Raw genomic sequence first — 19,316 nt, 5'->3', positions numbered from 1 at the left:
AATTCTGAAAGTGGAGTCTATGATTCCCATCCAGTAGGATGGAATAGCAGATTTACAGGTGCCACAGCCCTTAAATACATCAACTCCAGATTTCAGGATTATTTCTTTGAAACCATGAACATATGTCGTTGAGGATAACACTGAATTACATTAGGAGTCCCCAGGATTGGAGTAGGGTGTAGGATCCCATCTCCCTGTCCTATCTCAGCACACATCTCAGAATGCTTCCTCCTTCCTGTGAGGCTGGGTCACAGGACCAGGAGCAAGCACAGGAGAATCCCCTTTCTCACCTGATCACTCACCCAGACTCCAGAGATGCCTCCTTGCTGAAAGCTTCTTTCTTTCCCACTGACATGGAAAATACCCTTTCTTTCAGCCTCCAGGACAAGTGTTGGCATAAAGGTCACCACAGTTGTATTGAGTGGGATGGAGGCAGCTGGAGCACTAGAAATGCATTTGTGTCTGTGACCTCACCTCCCTGCTGAACTGCAATTATCTTTTCATCTGTAGCTGCAGTGAATTGAAAATTGGGGATCTGAGAATACTGTGAAACTTTTTTCACTCTTGGTAACTGCCAGGATCCATTGAATCATAGTTGTTAATATCTCAAAGGAGACTGTTCATCTCTCACAGTGACTCTTCCTTTCTCAATTCCCTGGAGCAGACAGAGTCTGCCCTAGAGGGAGCAGGAGATCCTGAGCCTGACATGGGAGGGACAGGCAGTGAAATGCCTGTGTCTCCCTGGATGCACGGGAGATTTCTTTCTACCCCACAGTGAATTCCTTCCCAAACTTCAGACCACTAAGCTCAACATCATTTATGTAATGAGCAGAGCCATTTGAGCAATGCTCCTGAGAAATTTTTCAGAAACACAGGTGCAAGAGAGAACATGATGGCCTTAGTTTACATTAGAAACCAGTGCTCTTTGGTTCTGCATTGTGCTAGCTGGTAACAGCCACTCCCTGTAATGCCAGCATCCTATGTGGACCCCTGTTCCACATTGCATCCAGCTTGCTGCTAATGGCAGTGTAAAGCACAGATGATGGCCTAGGTGTTGGGTTGCTGGCACCCACATGGTAGACCCCCATTTAGTCCTGGCTTTGACCTGGCCCAGCTCCAGGCATTGTGTTCATTTAGGGAGTGAACCTGCTGGTTTGAGATCTCTATATATAATTCTGCCTTTTGAATAGTTAATGTTTAAAAAAAGAGAAATAAACCATTGTTCTCTTTTGTTAAAAAATTATTTATTTGAAAGGCAGACTTACAGAGAATCAGAGGCAGAGAGAGAGAGAGAGAGGGAGAGAGATAGAGAGAGGGGTCTTCTATCTACAGGTTTATTCCTCAAATGGCTGCAATGGCTAGAGCTTGGCCAATCGGAAGCCAGGAGCCAAGAGCCTCCTCTGGGTCTCAAATGCAAGTGCAGGGTTCCAAGGTCTTGGGCCATCTTCTGCTTCTTTCTCAGCCCATAGCAGAGAGCTGAATTGGAAGTGGAGCAGCCAGGACTCGAACTGGCAACCATATGGGATGCCAGCACTGCAAGCAGCAGCTTTATCCCCATGCCACAGTGTCTGCCCCCATTTTTCTTTAATATATTAATGAAAAAGTGATTAAAAGAAGAAATAAACAGAAGGAATGAAGATGAAGGGAATTGTATCTATGAAAAAAAAAGTATCAAGAATATTTGTTACATCCTCTTGGAGGAAATAAGTCACTCATTATCCACTAAAGAAAGAAAGCACTAGATTCGCCTGGTTCTCCATGAAAAACTTTTTGGAATTAAGGAGGATGTGGGGATTTTACATCAAAGTATTTTCCTTTTTAAAGATTTATTTATTTTCCCTGAGAGTCACAGTTGCACAGAGAGAGAAGGAGATGCAGAGAGAGAGAGTGGTCTTCCATCCATTGGTTCACTCCCCAAATGGCTGCAACAACAGGAGGTGAGCTGATACAAAGCCAGGAGTCTTTGTATCCAGGTCTCCCATCTGGGATCAGGAGCCCAAGGACTTGGATCATCATCCACTGCTTTCCCAGGCCATAACAGAGAGCTGGATCAGAAGTGGAACAACCAGGACTTGAACCGACACCCATATGAGATGCCGGCACTGCTTTACCCATTACGCCACAGAACTGGTCCCCCAAAGTATTCTTTCCCTGTTTGCACCTTCTTTCTCATCTCCACTGAACAGAAGAAGCTAAAGAAAATAACAACAGTGGATATACAGAAGCTTATGAGCACTGAAAAATGAAATAATTTAGCAGGCAGATTCTAAAATTCTCTCAATTACTAGATAAGTAATCTTACCCCTCAATTCAAGATAATTGAATGGTTACCATGATTTTCTGACCCCATCCCCTTTTTGCTTATTGTTTGTAGTCTTGATTGACTTTCTAATTAATAAGGAGATAATTCATGGGTAGAAATTCATTCTTGGGGGCTGGCGCTGTGGTGCAGTGGATTAATGCCCTGACCTGAAGTTCTGGCATCCCATATGGGCGCTGTTTCGAGACCTGGCTGCTCCACTTCCAATCCAGCTGTCTGCTATGGCCTGGGAAGGCATATAAGATGGCCCAGCTCTTTGGTCTCCTGCACCCATTTGGGAGACCCAGAAAAGCTCCTGGCTTCGGATAGGCGCAGTTCCAGCTGTTGCGGTCAGTTGGGGAGTGAACCATGGGGTTGAAGACCTCTCTCTCTCTGCCTCTCCTCTCTCTGTGCAACCCTTTCAAATAAATAAAAGAAATTCATTCTTTGAAATTTAGTTCAGGGAAATGCACTAGTTTACCAAGCCCACTCTCTGATACACCTTGATTTCCAGGTCAGACTTTAGAGTCCTGGTTTTGGATAGCCCAGAGACTGTTGATTGGTATCCTGTGCTCAGTGATGGACAGAGATGCCAGAATTCCCTGGTGAAATTCTCACATGTATCGAGCCTTTTTCTGCCCCAAATCTGACATGATAAAAATCCCCATATTTTGAGATTAAATATATAGTAACTGTATGAAGAGCATCAAACATAGGATTGAAAATTTTAAATTTTAATACTCTTGTTTCTCCTTATCACCAGCCTTATGATAAATAAATCACTATTTTCCTAACACTATGCATATTTTCCCTTGAGTGTTACTTCAGCAATATGTAATATCACCCAGCAAAAAGAACATTGCTGATGTAATTATGGTTACTGCTATTTCCTTTTTCTAAAATTTTTGAGAAGATTTATTTTATTTGAAAAAATTACAGAGACTGAGGGAGAGACAGAGAGCAAAGTCTTCCATCTGATGGTTCACTCCCCAGTGGCTGCTGCTGCCAGAGCTGGGCCAGACTGAAGCCTGAAGCCAGGAGCCAGGAGCTGTCTCTGGATCTTCCACGTGGGTGCTGGACCCTAGCACTTGAGCTCCTTCTATGCTTTTCCAGGCTATTTGCAAGCAGTTGGGTCAGAAGTGGAGAAGCCAGTTTTCGAACTGGAGCCCATGTGGGATGCTGGTGCTATAGGCAGCTTTACCTGTTAAGCAATAAAACCGGCCCCAGGAACATTTGACATGAGGAAAGTTTTTTCATTTTGACTCTTTAAAAATTCTTAAGATGATATATTAAAATTGAACAAATATACAAAATGCTGTGCTCATATAGCAAATAGAATTAGACAAACTTGGAGAGAAACACACACCCATGAACACACCATCACAATCATTGACATAAATATATCCATCTTTTCTAAAACTTCATTACACCTTCTGATTTATTATTTTATTATTACTGTCTATAAAATGGCCACTTAACAGCTACACTTTTAGAGAATTTTCAGTACATGATATAGCAGTGTTAACCACACTGTGCTACATGACAGAATTCTGGGCCTTTTTCATTTTGCAAACTTAAAACTTCTTATGTTGTGATTCATGATTCCATTTTCTGTGCAACCCTGCAACCACTATTATACTCTCTGCTTAACTGAATTTACTGTATTTTAATTTTTTAAAAGAAGAGTTAAGGGAGAGAATGCACTGAGTCACTTCCCTAAAAAGGGCACAATGGCCAGGGCTGGGCCAGGCTGATGCCAGGTGCCAAGAACTCCATTTGGATCTCACATCGGGGTGCAGGGACCCAAGTACTAGGGCCATCTTCTGCTGCTTTACCAGGTCCTTTAGCAGCATCCTGGGTTGGAAGCAGGCCAGCTGAAACTTGAGGAAGAGCTCTGATATATGATGACAGTATCACAGGTAGCAGCTTTACCCACTGTGCTAACACGTGGCCCCTGAACTTAGTATTTTGTATTTCTATCATATAAATGAGATCATGTAGTGATTGGCTTTCTGTGTCTGACTCACTTCACTTACTTAATGTCCTTCATGCCCATCCATATTGGTGCAATGCTAGAATTTCTCTCTTTTTTTAAGAATAGATAATAGTCCATGTTTATATAGCACAGCATCTTTATTCACTCACCTCTCAGTACATACTTAGGTTGCTTCCATATCATGGATATCATGAACAATGTAGTAATGAACATGAGTTAGATGATGTATTCACGATCTCATTTCATTTCCTCTGATTACATATGCACAAGTGGGGTCACAGGGTCATATGATAGACTCATTTTTAATTATTGAGGCCCTACCATGCCATTTTCCATAATGGAAATTTATATTCCTATCAAAATACACAAGAATTTACTTTTTTGCACATTCTCCCAACATTTGTTACATTTTCTGTATTTAAGGACTTTGCTAGGTTTCCATAACCAGCTCCTTTCAGCCAAATTCATTACATCAGATTCAGGGGTAACACGTGGTTCTCCATTTCTTTGGAGCAAGGAACATTAATAACATTTCCATAGGAATTAATGTGACAATTACATAGTAATTCACTTTTATTTCTTTAAATCATATTCTTTATTTTAAAAATTAAGACATTTATTTATTTGAATGGAAGAGTTATTGAGAGAGAGGGAGAGAAGAAGAGAGACAGAGAGAGATGTTCCATCCTCTGGTTTACTACCTGAATGGCTTCAGTGCACAGAGTAGAGCCAAACTGAAGCAATGAGCCAGGATCTTCATCCAGGTCTCTCATATGGATGATAGGGACCCAGCTTCAGATCATTTTCCTCTGTTGTCTCAGGCCAATATAGGGAGGTGGATCAGAAGTGCAGCAGCCTATATATGAATTGGTGCAATTTCAGATTAACCCCCTATGCCACAGTGCCATCCCAATGTTCTTTTTTTAAAGCAGAAATTCATGCTGTCTTATTAACCACACTCTGGTTAGAACAGATCCAGAAATATGCTTACACTTCCAGATGGATTAGTGCATGAAGAGCTTACCATTGTAATGGCAGGTGTTTGGCCAGTTGGTTCAGATCCCAGATCAAATTGCCACATCAAACATCAGAGTTACCAGGGTTTGATCCCCAGCTCTACTCCCTTCCCAGTCTTGCTGCTGATGCAGACCTGGGAGGCAGGGATAATGGGTCAAGTAATTGTGGGGAACTCAAATAGAGTCCCTTGCTTGCAGGATTTGTGTTTGGGACAAGCTATTACAGGCATTTGGGTGTGAATCATGGGTGGTTAGCTCTATGTTTCCCCCCCTTCTCATGTAGAAAATAAATTAATTAGTAAATTAATGTATTTTGATACATTGAGAAAAAACTCTGTGAATATTTCTATACTTTGCATGGTCTTGCTGTGTAGGGTTTTGTGTATTCCTGGTGCAGGCACAGCAGAGCCTATGGACTCTGGAGTCCTGGCTCATGAGAATGTAGGGGCTCACAGCAGGAAAACTCGAAGCAAGTACTGCAGAGGTGTTCACCAGCCACAAACTGGGGTTGCTTAATACAGTTACTCTAATATGAAAGAAGGAGGAGAGAGTGAACAAAGTCACAAAGGTGCTCACAAGGACGAGGATGCTTTGGGTGGCTCTGGATTCTGGGGAGGACTTGGAAGAAACACTGTTCCCATGGATGTATTGGACCTGCTGCTTGTGACTGCACAGAGTGACAATCATGGAGCTGCTGGCCCACAACATGAGCCCAACAAAGAAAATATCTCGTGATAACACGAGTGCTGCATACAGTGCTGCATACTTTGTGATTCTGTCACTATTGATTGAATAGCAGTAGCTAAGGTCAGTTTTACTTGTGATGTTTTTGTCACTCCTGTTCCAAGTCACACGTGCTGGTACTATGGCATTTAGTATCAAGTTCACCATCCAGAAGAGTAAAATGTAGTGGCCAATGTGCTTGGTAGCTTTTGCTTTGAGCCTGGCCCACATAGTGTTCCTAGGACTGATGATAATGACCTGGGAGATACTCAAAATGCAGGTGCTGCTAATGGACACATCCCTGCCCACTCTGTGCACATAGAACATGAGCTTGCACCCTATGTCACTGAGGAAATGCCTCATCCCCAAAGCATTTGTGGTTTGGGGAACTCCTCTAGAGAGAATGACTAAGCAGTTGGCTACAGTCAGGTGTTTGATGATCAAATCTGTGGACCTAAACTTGCATCCTGTGAAGTAGAGATAGAGATAACAGGAAATAAGAGAGAAATTCCCTAGGATTCCTATAATAGTTTGTGACAAGTAGATCATCCCAGTTTTCCAGTCTCTAGTGACCAATCCGTCATCTCCCAATGCCTGATTATTTTCTCTGATCCTGAGATTCCTGTATGGAAAATGAGGCAAGAGTTACATGTGTCAATATCAACCAGATTTAAATCTCTCAATACACAGTATTGTCCACTTACATCAGTTAACAACTTAGAGAAAGCTGTGTAATATGCATATTTAAGTCTTAAGGCTACCTACAAAATTTGATTTACAAACATGTGGAGACTTTTGAGTAATTCATGTATGCATAACTCCTTGAAAGGCAGAAGTATCCATTTCATTTGAAATGAAATTATCACTTGGGCAGCCATTTTCTAAATTTTCTAAATTTAAAATTTTTTAATGCATAAAGTGGTGATTTGAACCTGGAATTTACCTGGAAGCAGGTAACTTAATCATCTTGCTAATCTAAAAACTGGTTAGATGTGTACTTCAAATTACATATGTGCATATTTATTTTCTTATGATGTCAATTTATTAGACTAATGGGAATATACTTTATCAATTTTTAATGAAAGTTTAATTCTAAGCATATAAATTTTCACCACATAAGCCTACATAATTATTGACTAAGCATTTAGGTAAATTTTTAAGATGTAAATCCTGTGGTTATAGTATTTTTTCTAATGTCCTTCTCTTTGAAATACAGTATTTTATTATATCAAATTGGTTATTGGTTAGGAAGGTAATACAAACAATATATTTCTGTTTTACTACTGGACATAAGTGCTGGTCATAGGTTCTGCTATAGACCATATGACAGGAGAGACCATCCATGATGAAATCATGTATGGTGGAAACTAAATATTTCCACTGTAATATTATAAGATTAAATTGTGTCTAACACTTAATAATTTTAATAAATATTTTTAAAGGTTACTGAGTAGTAAAGTATTTAAACCCCATGGAATATCTATGGTGTTCAATCCTGGGTAGTTTATCATTTGAAACTGTGGCATATGTGATTTACATGAAAATATTTTCCATTCAGAACAAATAAAAAACTGGAAGATCCATTTGTACATGGCAGTTGTCAGGTGACATGCATCTCTACTGGACAAGCCTTGTGTGGCTTAAAAAGCCTTTCCTTATTTAAAGACCAAAATAATCTTACCATCTCCAAGTTACCAAGGATGTTTTTAGTAGGAAACAATCACTGACTGAATTGAGGATTCAAACAACAGGGTTAGAGAAAAACTTGCTATTCCAACATCTGCTCCTGGAATCCAGAGTTTCTTTCAGGAACAGAAGATTCTTGTAGGGTTTTCCAAGACTTTATCATAAGCATGTGATAGATAGATGTGTATCTCTGGTAATTCTGAAAGTGAAGTCTGTGACTCCCATCCAGTAGATGGAACAATAGATTTGTAAGAACTACCTTAAATACATCAGCATCATATATCAGGGTTAATTTCATTAAGACCAAGAACCAGTGTCATTGTACATGACACTGAATTACATTAGGAGCGCCCAGGATTGGTGTAGGGTACAGGACCCCATTTCCCTGTCCTAGATCAGCACACATCTCAGAATGCTTCCTTCTTCTTGTGAGGCTGGGTCACAGGACCAGGAGCAAGCACAGGAGAATCCCCTTTCTCACCTGATCACTCACCCAGACTCCAGAGATGCCTCCTTGCTGAAAGCTTCTTTCTTTCCCACTGACATGGAAAATACCCTTTCTTTCAGCCTCCAGGACAAGTGTTGGCATAAAGGTCACCACAGTTGTATTGAGAGGGATGGAGGCAGCTGGAGCACTAGAAATACATTTGTGTCTGTGACCTCACCTCCCTGCTGAACTGCAATTATCTTTTCATCTGTAGCTGCAGTGAATTGAAAATTGGGGATCTGAGAATACTGTGAAACTTTTTTCACTCTTGGTAACTGCCAGGATCCATTGAATCATAGTTGTTAATATCTCAAAGGAGACTGTTCATCTCTCACAGTGACTCTTCCTTTCTCAATTCCCTGGAGCAGACAGAGTCTGCCCTAGAGGGAGCAGGAGATCCTGAGCCTGACATGGTAGGGACAAGCAGTGAAGCTCTTGAATATCCTTGGCTGCACAGAATCCTTGTCTACCCCTGAGAGAATTCTTTCCCAAACTTCAGACCAGTAAGCTCAACATCATTTATGTAATGAGCACAGCTCTTTGAACAATGCTCCTGAGAAAAGTTTTCAAAGACAACAGGTGCAATGAAGAACATGATGACCATAGTTTACATTAGAAACCAGTGCTCTTTGGTTCTGCATTGTGCTAGCTGGTAAAAGCCACTGCCTGTGAAGTCAGCATCCTGTAGGAACACCTGCTATTTTCCTGGCTGTTCAATTTCCTGTCTATTTCTCTGCTTATGGACTAGAAATGCATCAGAAGATGGCCCAATTTTGGGCCCCTGGTACCCATAATGGAGGCCACAATGAATTCCTGGCTTTGGCATAGTCCAACCCCAGCCATTGTGTTCATTTGGGGAGTGAACCTGATGATGTGAGCTCTCCGTCTCAATGCAACTCTACCTTTTAAATAATTGATGTTTAAAAAAGAAGAAGAAGCCATTGTTCTCTTTATATTAATAAAAATAATTAAAAGAAAAATAAAACTGGAGGAAGGAAGGAAGATGGAGAGAATTGAATTGTATCTATGAAAAAAAAAATTTAAAAAAGAATTGATACAGCTTCCTGGAGGAAATAAATCTCTTAGTGTCCACTAAGGAAAGAAAGCACTAGAGTGCTCAGATACTCCATGAAACATTTTTTAGAAGATTGAGGATGTGAGGATTTTACACCAAAGCATTCTTTTCCAGTTTTTACCTTCCTTTTTCATCTCAGGTGGACACAAGAACTTGAAGAGAATAGTATCAGTGGATACACAGAAGGTTGTGAACCCTCAGAAGTGAAACCATGGTGTAACAGGCAGATTCTAAATTTCCCTTAATTAGTAGATAAGCTGTATTACTTCCTGAATGCAAGTGAATTGAATGGTTACCATGATTTTTGTCCCCACCCCTTTTTTGCTTATTGATTGTAGTCTTGATTGTGTAATTAAGGAGGAAATATAACATGAGTTGAAATTCATTCTTTGAAATTTAATTCAAGGAAATGCACTATTTTTCCCACGTTCTCAACCTAATGTACCTCAACTTCCAAGTCAGACTTTAGAGTTGTGGTATTGGACAGCCCACAGACTGTTGGTTGGTGCCCTGTGCTCAGTGATGGACAAAGCTGCCAAGATTCCCTACTTGATTTCATATATGTCTGAGGACTTTTGTTGCCCCAAATATGACATGATAAAATGCCAGATTTTGTTATTTAATAAATAGTAACCTGCTTTATCAAGAGAATCGAACACAGCATTGCAGAATTTAAGGTATAGATATTTTCTTTTTCTTTATCAGCAATGTTATAAAAATAAAGATGGTATTATTTTATGGATATTTTGAGGATTTTAAATACAAATTTGTTTCATTGAAATAGTTCACTAGTTTTATGACAGTATGCATATTATTTTCCCTTGAGTGTTATTTCATCCGTATATAACATTCCTTAGCAAAAGGAACATTGCTGATGTAATGATGGTTACACCTATTTCCTTAACAAAGAATCAGTTCTAGAATTTTGTAAAAGATATTTTATCTGTATGAAAGGCAGAGTAACAGAGAGAAAGGAAGACACAGAGACAGACACATCTTCCATCTGCTGTTTCACTTCCCAAATGGCCATAACATCTAGGGCTGCGCAAGACAGAAGACAGGAGCTAGGAGCCCATTCCAGGAGCTCCACATGGATGCAGAGACCTAAGCTTTTCAGTATGGGATGGTGTTGTTCCTGGGCTATTAGTGAAAAACTAGGTCATAATTAGAGCAGCTGGGACATGAGCTGGCCCCATAAGTGATGCCAGCATCACAGACAGCTGTACTTGCTCTGCCACATATCCAACTAAAGGAATGTGTGACATGAAGAGAGCATTGTAATTTTAAATCTTCTAAATTTCTTCAATTGATACATTAAAATGAAACATACACAGGAAAGCTGTACACACAGGGGGATTACAACTTGACAAACCTGGAGAGAAAACCACACCCATGAACACACCACAACAGTCATTGACATGTCCATCATCTCCAAGAGCTCAGTCCACCTTTGTGATTTATTGTTATTATTGCTATCTCTAAAAAGGACACTTGTCATGGGATCTATACTTTTAGAGGATTTTTACTACATGTTCTAGCACAGTTAGCCACAGTAACTGTGCTGCATGGCAGAATTCTAGGCCTTCTTTGCTTTATAAGATTAAACTTCTCATGTTCTGATTCGTGTCTCCAATTTCTTATCTCTCCATCCCTGTAACCACCTTTATATTCTCTGCTTTGGGTTTACTATTTTTTTTTATTTTTTAAGATTTCTATTAGATATTTGAAAAGCAGACTTAAATGGAGAGGCAGAAAGGGAGGGAGGGAGAGAGAGAGAATGAATCTTCCACTCACGGCCTCACTCTACAAAAGGCCACAAATGTCTGGACTGGGTCAGGTTGAAGCCAGGAGCCAGGAACTGCACCTGGGTTTATCATGTGGGTGTTAGGACCCAAGTGTTAGGGCGAATGTGTGCTGCTTTCCCAGCACTTCAGCAAGGAGCTGGATTGGAAGCAGGACAGCTAGAACTTGAACAAGAGCTCTGATGTGATGACATCATAGGCAGCAGCTTCACCTATTGTGCCACAGCACACACCTGAATTTACTATTTTTGATTCCTCATATAAGTGAGTTCATGTAGAGATTGCCTTTTTGTGTCTGACTCATTTCAGTTACATACTTACATTGTCCTTCATGTCCATCCATGTTGGTGCATTGCTTACATTTCCTTCTTAAGACTAGATAATATTCCATTTCTACATAGCACAATATCTTTAATCACTTACCTTTGATACATACTTTGGTTGCTTTCATGCCATAGATATCATGAGCATTGTAGAGACAAACATGAGTTCAAGATATATTAAAGATCTCATTTACTGTCCTCTGGTTCCATAGGCACAAGTGGGGTCATGGGGTAATATGAAGTCCCATTTTTAATTTTTGAGACACTGCCATTCCATTTTCCTTAATGGCTCCATCCAATTTGCATTCCTATTAGCAGCGTACAAGAATTCACTTTCTCCACATTCTTCCTAATACCTGTTACCATCCCTTTATTTAAGGAGTTTTTGTTATGAAATGAAGAACTCAATAGATCAAATGACAAACACATTAGAGAGCCTTAAAAACAGAGTCAGTGAAGCAGAAGAGAGAATATCGGAGATAGAATACAGAGCACAGGGAAGAATACAGTCAAACCAAAGAAAAGAGGACATTAGAAATCTAAAAAAATATTGTTGGGAATCTACAGGATACTATTATAAAAACCAACTTTAGGGTTCTAGGAGTTCCTGAAGGCATGGGGAGAGAGAAAGGATTAGAAGGCTTTTTAGTGAGATACTTGCAGAGAACTTCCTGGGTTTGGAGAAGGACAGAGACATCCTTGCTACTTACCAGGAATCATTACAGCATTGTAGTTATGATCTCAAATGAGACTGTTAGACTCTCACACTGATTCTGTCTTTTGTTAACTCCCCAGAGCAGATGGGGTCAGACTAGGAGGGAGCAGGAGATCCTGAGTCTGACACTGGCAGGATGGGCAGTGAAGCTCTTGTGTCCTCTGGATGCACAGAAGATTTCTATCTACTCCACAGTGAGTTCCTTCCCAAACTTTAGACCACTAAGCTCAGCATCATTCAAGTAATGAGCAGAGCAGTGGGGAGAATGCTCCTGAGAAAGGTTTTCAGAGACACAGGTCCAGTGGAATACATGATAGTCATTGTTTACATTAGAAACCCCTTTTGGGGGAACAGCATTGTGGCTATCTGGTAAAAGCCATTGCCTGCAACTCCAGCATCTTATATGGACACCTGTTCATTTCCCTGTTTTTCCACTTCTGATCCAGCACTGTCCTTACAGCCTGGGAATAGTAACAGAAGATGGCTCATGTGTTAACCCCCTCCTTCCACATGGGAGACCCCAGTGATGCCCTGGCTTTTGCCTGGCCCAGCCCCAGCCATTGTGGTTGTTTGCAGAGTGAACATGCTGATGGGAGATCACTCTCATTCTCTTCAACTCTTCCTTTCAAATAAATAAATAAATGTTTAAGAAATGAAGAAACCGATATTCTGTTTATACTGATAAAAAAGTGATAAAAAGGAAAAGAAGGAAGGAAGATGCAGGCAAGTTTATGACAAAAATTATTTTAAAAAATCACGAAATGGTACAGCACCTGCAATGAAATAAATAACGTAATAGCCCCTAAAGAAAGCAAACACTGGGTTTGTCTGGTGCTCCATGAAAATTTCTTTGGAATTACAGAGGATGTGGGGATTTTATACGAAAGCATTCCTTACGAGTTTGCACCCTTGTTTCTCATCTCCAGTGGACTCAGAAGCTAAAGAGAATCACATCAGTGGATACACAGAAGGTTATGACCCTCAGAAGTGAAACCCTGATTTAGCAGACAGCATCTAATATTCCCTTAATTACTACATAAGTCATCTTCTGAGATGAGAACTGAACTGGAGACCTGAAGAGTAACTATTATTTTCTGCTTTCCCATATTTGCTTATTGCTTGTAATATTGATTGACTTTGTGATTAATGAGGAAATCAGGGTAGCAGGGTGGATATGGGGGAAAGAACCACTATCTTTCTGAAGTTGAACCTATGAAAAATGCTTTCAATAAATAAAAGATTAAAAAAAGAAAAATTAAAAATAAAAAAAGAAATTTAGTACAAAGAAATGCACTATTTTCCCAAGTCCACTATCTAATTTAGTCAGACTTTAGAGTTGTGGTATTGGACAGCCCACAGACTGTTGGTTGATACTATGTGCTCAGTGATGGACAGAGCTGCCGGGATACTCTGCTAGATTTCTCATATGTCTGGGACCTTTTTATACCCCAAATCTGACATGATAAAAATAGCAGATTTTGATATTAAGTAAACAATAATTTCTTTGAAGAGAATCAAGCATAGAATTGTAGATGTTAAAATTTTAATACTCTTTTCTTTTTTTTAACTTTTATTTAATGAATATAAATTTCCAAATTACAGCTTATGAATTACAATAGCTTCCCCCCCATAACTTCCCTCCAACCCGCTACCCTCCCCTTTCCCGCTCCCTCTCCCCTTCCATTCACATCAAGATTCATTTTCAATTCTCTTTATATACAGAAGATCAGTTTAGTATATATTAAGTAAAGGTTCCAACAGTTTGCACCCACATAGAAACACAAAGTGAAAAATACTGTTTGAATACTAGTTTTAGCGTTAAATCACAATGTACAGCACATTAAGGAGAGTTCCTACATAAGGAGTAAGTGCACAGTGACTCCTGTTGTTGACTTAACAAATTGACACTCTTGTTTATGGCATCAGCAATCTCCCTAGGCTCTTGTCATGAGCTGCCAAGGCTATGGAAGCCTTTTGAGTTCACCGACTCTGATCATATTTACACAAGGTCATAATCAGAGTGGAAGTTCTCTCCTCCCTTCAGAGAAAGGTAGTGAGATGGCATTGCTACATGCCACCTTGATGCGATTGAATTGGAATCCTCTGGTATGTTTCTAACTCTACCATTTGAGGTAAGTCAGCTTGAGCATGTCCCAAATTGCACATCTCTTCCCTCTCTTATTCCCACTCTTACATTTAACAGCGATCAATTTTCAGTTAAGTTTCAGCACTTAAGAAGAATTGTGTGTTGATTACTGTATTCAACCAAAAGTATTAAGTAGAACAAACAAAAAAAATACTAAGAGGGATAACGTATCAAGTTGCTCATCAACAGTCAGGGTGAGGGCTGATCAAGTCACCGTTTCTCATAGTGTTCATTGCACTTTAACAGGTTTCCTTTTTGGTGCTCAGTTAGTTGTCACCTATCAAGGAGAACATATGGTATTTGTCCCTTTGGGATTGGCTTATTTCACTCAGCATAATGTTTTCCAAATTCCTAACAGGGATCAATTTTCAGTTAAAATTTAATCACCTAAGAATAATTGTGTATTAATTACAGAGTCCAACCAATGGTACTAGCACAAGAAAAATACTAAAATGGATAAAGTATTACATTGTACATCAACCGTCAGTACAAGAGCTGATCAAGTCACTGTTTCTCATAGTGTCCATTTCATTTCAACAGTGTCCATTTCATTTCAACAAGTTTCCCCTTTGGTGCTCTGTTATCGCCGATCAGGGAGAACATATGATATTTGTCCCTTTGGGACTGGCTTAATTCACTCAGCATGATGTTTTCCAAATTCCTCAATCTTGTTGCAAATGATCGGGTTTCGTTGTTTTTGACTGCTGTATAGTATTCTATAGAGTACATGTCCCATAATTTCTTTATCCAGTCTACTGTTGATGGACATTTGGGTTGGTTCCAGGTCTTAGCTATTGTGAATTGAGCTGCAATAAACATTAATGTGCAGACAGCTTGTTTGTTTGCCAATTTCATTTTCTTTGGGTAAATTCCAAAGAGTGGAATGGCTGGGTTGAATGGTAGGGTTATATTCAGGTTTCTGAGGAATCTCCAGACTGACTTCCATAGTGGCTTAACCAGTTTGCATTCCCACCAACAGTGGGTTAGTGTCCCTTTTTCCCCACATCCTCTCCAGTCTCTGTTGTTGGTAGATTTCTTAATGTGAGCAATTCTAACTGGGGTGAGGTGGAACCTCATTGTGGTTTTGACTTGCATTTCCCTGATTGCTAGTGATCTTGAACATTTTTTCATGTGTCTGTTGGCCATTTGGATTTCCTCTTTTGAAAAATGTCTATTGAGGTCCTTGTCCCATCTCTTAAGTGGGTTGTTTGTTTTGATGTTGTGGAGTTTCTTGATTTCTTTGTAGATTCTGGTTATCAACCCTTTATCAGTTGCATAGTTTGCAAATATATTTTCCCATTCTGTCGGTTGTCTCTTCACCTGCCTGTTTCTTTTGCAGTACAGAAACTTCTCAATTTGATGCAATCCCAAATGTTAATTTTGGCTTTGACTGCCTGTGCTTCTGGGGTGTTTTCCAAGAAGTCATTGCCGGTACCTATATCTTGCAGGGTTTTTCCAATGCTCTCTAATAATTTGATGGTGTCAGGTCGTAGATTTAAGTCTTTAATCCATGTTGAGTGGCATGTAGCAATGCCATCTCACTAGTCCCTGTGATAAATTTCAGTTCACAACTTCTTAAGTTGACACATTAAAATTGAACATACAGATTGCTGTTCACATAAAGCAGATACAGCCTGACAGACTTCGAGAGAAACACACACCCATGAACATAGCACTGAAAAATATGTTCATCATTTCCTAAACTACATTCCCTCTTTGTGATTTATTATTGTCATTTTGTTATTATTGCTTTCTATAAAAAGACACTTAATATTAGGGTCATCCTTGTAGAGGATTTTCACTACACTGAGCAGCACTGTCAGCCACAGTCATTGTGCTGCATGACAGAGTTCTGGGCCTTCTTTGGTTTGCAAACTTATAACTTCTCATGTTGTGAATCATGCTTCCAACGTCTTCTCTCTGGAGCCCTGCAACCACCATTGTACTCTTCGCTTCTTTGAATTTATTATTTTTTAAATTTTTTGAAAGGCAGAGTTTGACAGAGAAAGAGAGAATCCACTGATTGACTCCCCACAAAGGCCACAATGGCAAGGGCTAGGCCAGGATGATGCCAGGTGCCAGGAAGTCCATCTGCATCTCATACCTGGGTGCAGGGACATAGTACTAGGGCCATCTTCCCCTGCTTTACCAGGTGCTTTAGCTGGGTGCTGGATTGGAAACAGGCCAGCTGGGACTTGAACAAGAGCTCTAAGATAAGGTGACAGCATCATGGGTAGCAGCTTCGCCCGTTGTGCCACATGCAGCTGCTGAATCTACTATTTTCTGTGTTCTATATAAGTGAGATCATGTAGTGACTATCTTCTTGTGTCTGATTCACTTCACTTACACAGTGCCCTTCATGTCCATCCACATTGGTGCAATGCTAACATTTCCTCTTTTTTAAGCCTAGATAATATTCCACTATTATATAGCACAGTATCTTTATCCACTCACTTGTCAGTACATATAATGGATATCATGAACAATGCAGTAACAAACACGAGTTAGATGATGTATTAAATATTTCATTTCAAATCCGCTGGCTACATAGGCACAAGTGGGGGTCACAGGGTCATATGATAGTCCCATTTTTAATTACTGATCTGCTGACATGCTGTTTTCCAAATGGTTCCATCCAATTTATATTCACTTTTCTCCAAATTCTGCCAATGCTTGTTACCATTTCTTTATTTAAGGAGTTTTTATTATGTTCTCATAACTTGCTCATTTCGGCCAAATTCATTACATCAGATTTAGGGGACACCAATGGCTCTCCATAATCTCCACATTTCTTTGGAGCAAGGAACATTAATAACATTTCCATAATATAGGAATTAATGTGACAATTGCATAGTAATTCACATTTATTACTTAAAAGAAAATTCTTTATTTTAAAATTAAAACATGTATTTATTTGAAAGGCAGAGTTATTAGGGGTAAGGTGTAAAATTGAGAGGAGAGAGAGAGAGAGAGATTGATTGATTGATTGATTCCATCTGCTGGTTTACTTCCCAAAAGATTCCATGTCCAGGGCTAAGACTAGGTGAAGCCAGGAGCCAGCTCTTCATCCAGGTCTCCTATATGGGTGACAGGGACACAAGCGCTCTGGCCATCAACCTCTGCTTCCCAGCCCATTAGCAGGGAGCTGGGTCAGAAGTACAGCTGTCTGTATATGAACTGGCACCAATATGAAAGTTACCACCATGCCACAATGCTGTCTTGTTACCCACACTATGGTATTGGGATGACTTCAGAAATGTGTTTACACTCCTGGATGGAATAGTGCATGGAGCACTTATCCTTGCAATGGCAGGTATTTGGCCTGTTGGTTCAGATCCCAGATAAAATTGCCACATCAAACATCAGAGTTACCAGGGCATAATACCTACCTCTGCTTCTGACTTAGCCTTGCTACTGATAGAGACATGGGAGGCAGGGACAACAGCACACTAATTTCAGTAGCCCCAATAGAGTTTCTTGCTCCCAGTGTTTGTGCCTGAGATCAGCTAATACAGGCATTTGGGTGTAAATCATGGGATATTGAGCTCTATCTCTGTCTCCCATTCCATTGTGTACAAAGTAAATTAATTAGTGAATTAATGAAATGAAAATCTTACTTAGAACAATCTACTGTGAATATTCATTAATGTGCTCTTTTGCTAAGTAGGGCATTCTATATTCCTTGTTTGGACATAGCAGAGCCTGTGTACCCTGGAGTCATGGCTCATGAGAACATAGGGGCTCACAGCGGGGAAACTGCCAGCAATTAGTGCAGAGGCGTTTACCACCCTCACAATGGGATTGCTTAAAACAGTCAATCAAATGTGAAAGAAGAGAGAGTGCTCAAAGACACAAAGGTGCTCACCAGGACGAGGAGGCTGTGAGTGGCTCTGGACTCTGGGGAGGATCTGGAGATGACATTGGTCGCATGGATGTATTGGACCTGCTGCTTCTGCCTGTACAGAGTGAAAACCATGGAGCTACTTGACCATACCATGAGTGCAACAAACAAAATATCTTGGAATAACAGCAGTGCAACATACAGGGACCCTGAGGATCTGTCTCTTTTGAAAGAATAACAGTATCCATAATCAGTGTTCTTTGTGATGTTTTTGTCACTCCTGTTCCTGGAAGTCACAAACATGGGCATCATGACATTTAGTATCAGGTTGACCATTTAAAAGAGTTTAATGGAAGAGCCAATGTACTTTTGAACCTTTGCTTTGAGCTCAGCCCACCCTGTGTTCCTGGGATTGATGGTGATAGCCTGGGAGATACTCAGGAGTCAGGCGATGCTAATGGACACATCCCTGCCCACAGAACACAATTTTGCACCCAATATCACTGAGGAAATGCTTCATCCCCAAAGCTGCCATGGTTTGGGGAACTCCTCTACAGAGAATGACTAAGCAGTTGGATACATTCAGGTGTTTGATAATCAAATCCGTGGACCTAAACTTGCATCCTGTGAAGTAGAGATAGGGATAATGGGAAAGAAGAGAGAAATTCCCCAGGATTCCCAGAATGGTCTGTGATAAGTAGATCGTCCCTGTTGTCCAGTCTCTGGTGGCCATCCCATCAGCTCCCAGTGCCCAATTGTCTCGAAGCATGAGATCCCTGTATGGGAAATGAAGGAAGAGTTACATGTATTAATATCCACCAAATTCACCCATCAAGGTGGCATGTACCAATGCCATCTCACTAGTCCAAGTGATCAATTTCAGTTCACAATTGATCATAATGAAAGGACTAAGAGTCAAAGGAAGCACATAAACAAGTCTAGTACCTGCTAATACTAACCGATAGAATAAATAAAGGGGAGAGTGATCCAACATGGGAAGCGAGATACTCAGCAGACTCATAGAATGGCGGATGTCCTAAACAGCACTCTGGCCTCAGAATCAGCCCTAAAGGCATTCGGATCTGGCTGAAAAGCCCATGAGAGTATTTCAGGCATGGAAAGCCAAGACACTCTGGCAAAACAAACAAACAAACAAACAAACCCTAAATGAAAAATCTCTGTGAGTGAGATCCCAGTGGAAAGAACA

At 40.3% G+C, this 19,316-nt stretch overlaps 1 protein-coding gene and 1 pseudogene across 1 annotated transcript; both read right to left on the bottom strand.

Annotated features, from left to right (window-relative positions):
• Window positions 1-5,614: 5,614 nt before the first annotated feature.
• Window positions 5,615-6,583, bottom strand: ORYCUNV1R1620 (vomeronasal 1 receptor oryCunV1R1620). The gene has a single exon (NM_001167307.1). It carries the CDS (start codon window positions 6,581-6,583, stop codon window positions 5,615-5,617), a length of 969 nt encoding a protein of 322 aa, NP_001160779.1.
• On the bottom strand, window positions 17,928-18,842 carry ORYCUNV1R-PS1554 (vomeronasal 1 receptor oryCunV1R-ps1554 pseudogene; annotated as a pseudogene).

Source organism: Oryctolagus cuniculus, chromosome 18, assembly GCF_051225735.1.
Source record: "Oryctolagus cuniculus isolate XC-2025 breed Fujian yellow rabbit chromosome 18, ASM5122573v1, whole genome shotgun sequence".
NCBI lineage: Eukaryota > Metazoa > Chordata > Mammalia > Lagomorpha > Leporidae > Oryctolagus > Oryctolagus cuniculus.
The sequence above is the reverse complement of the archived record's forward strand: the minus strand, read 5'-3'. Positions and strand labels throughout refer to the sequence as shown.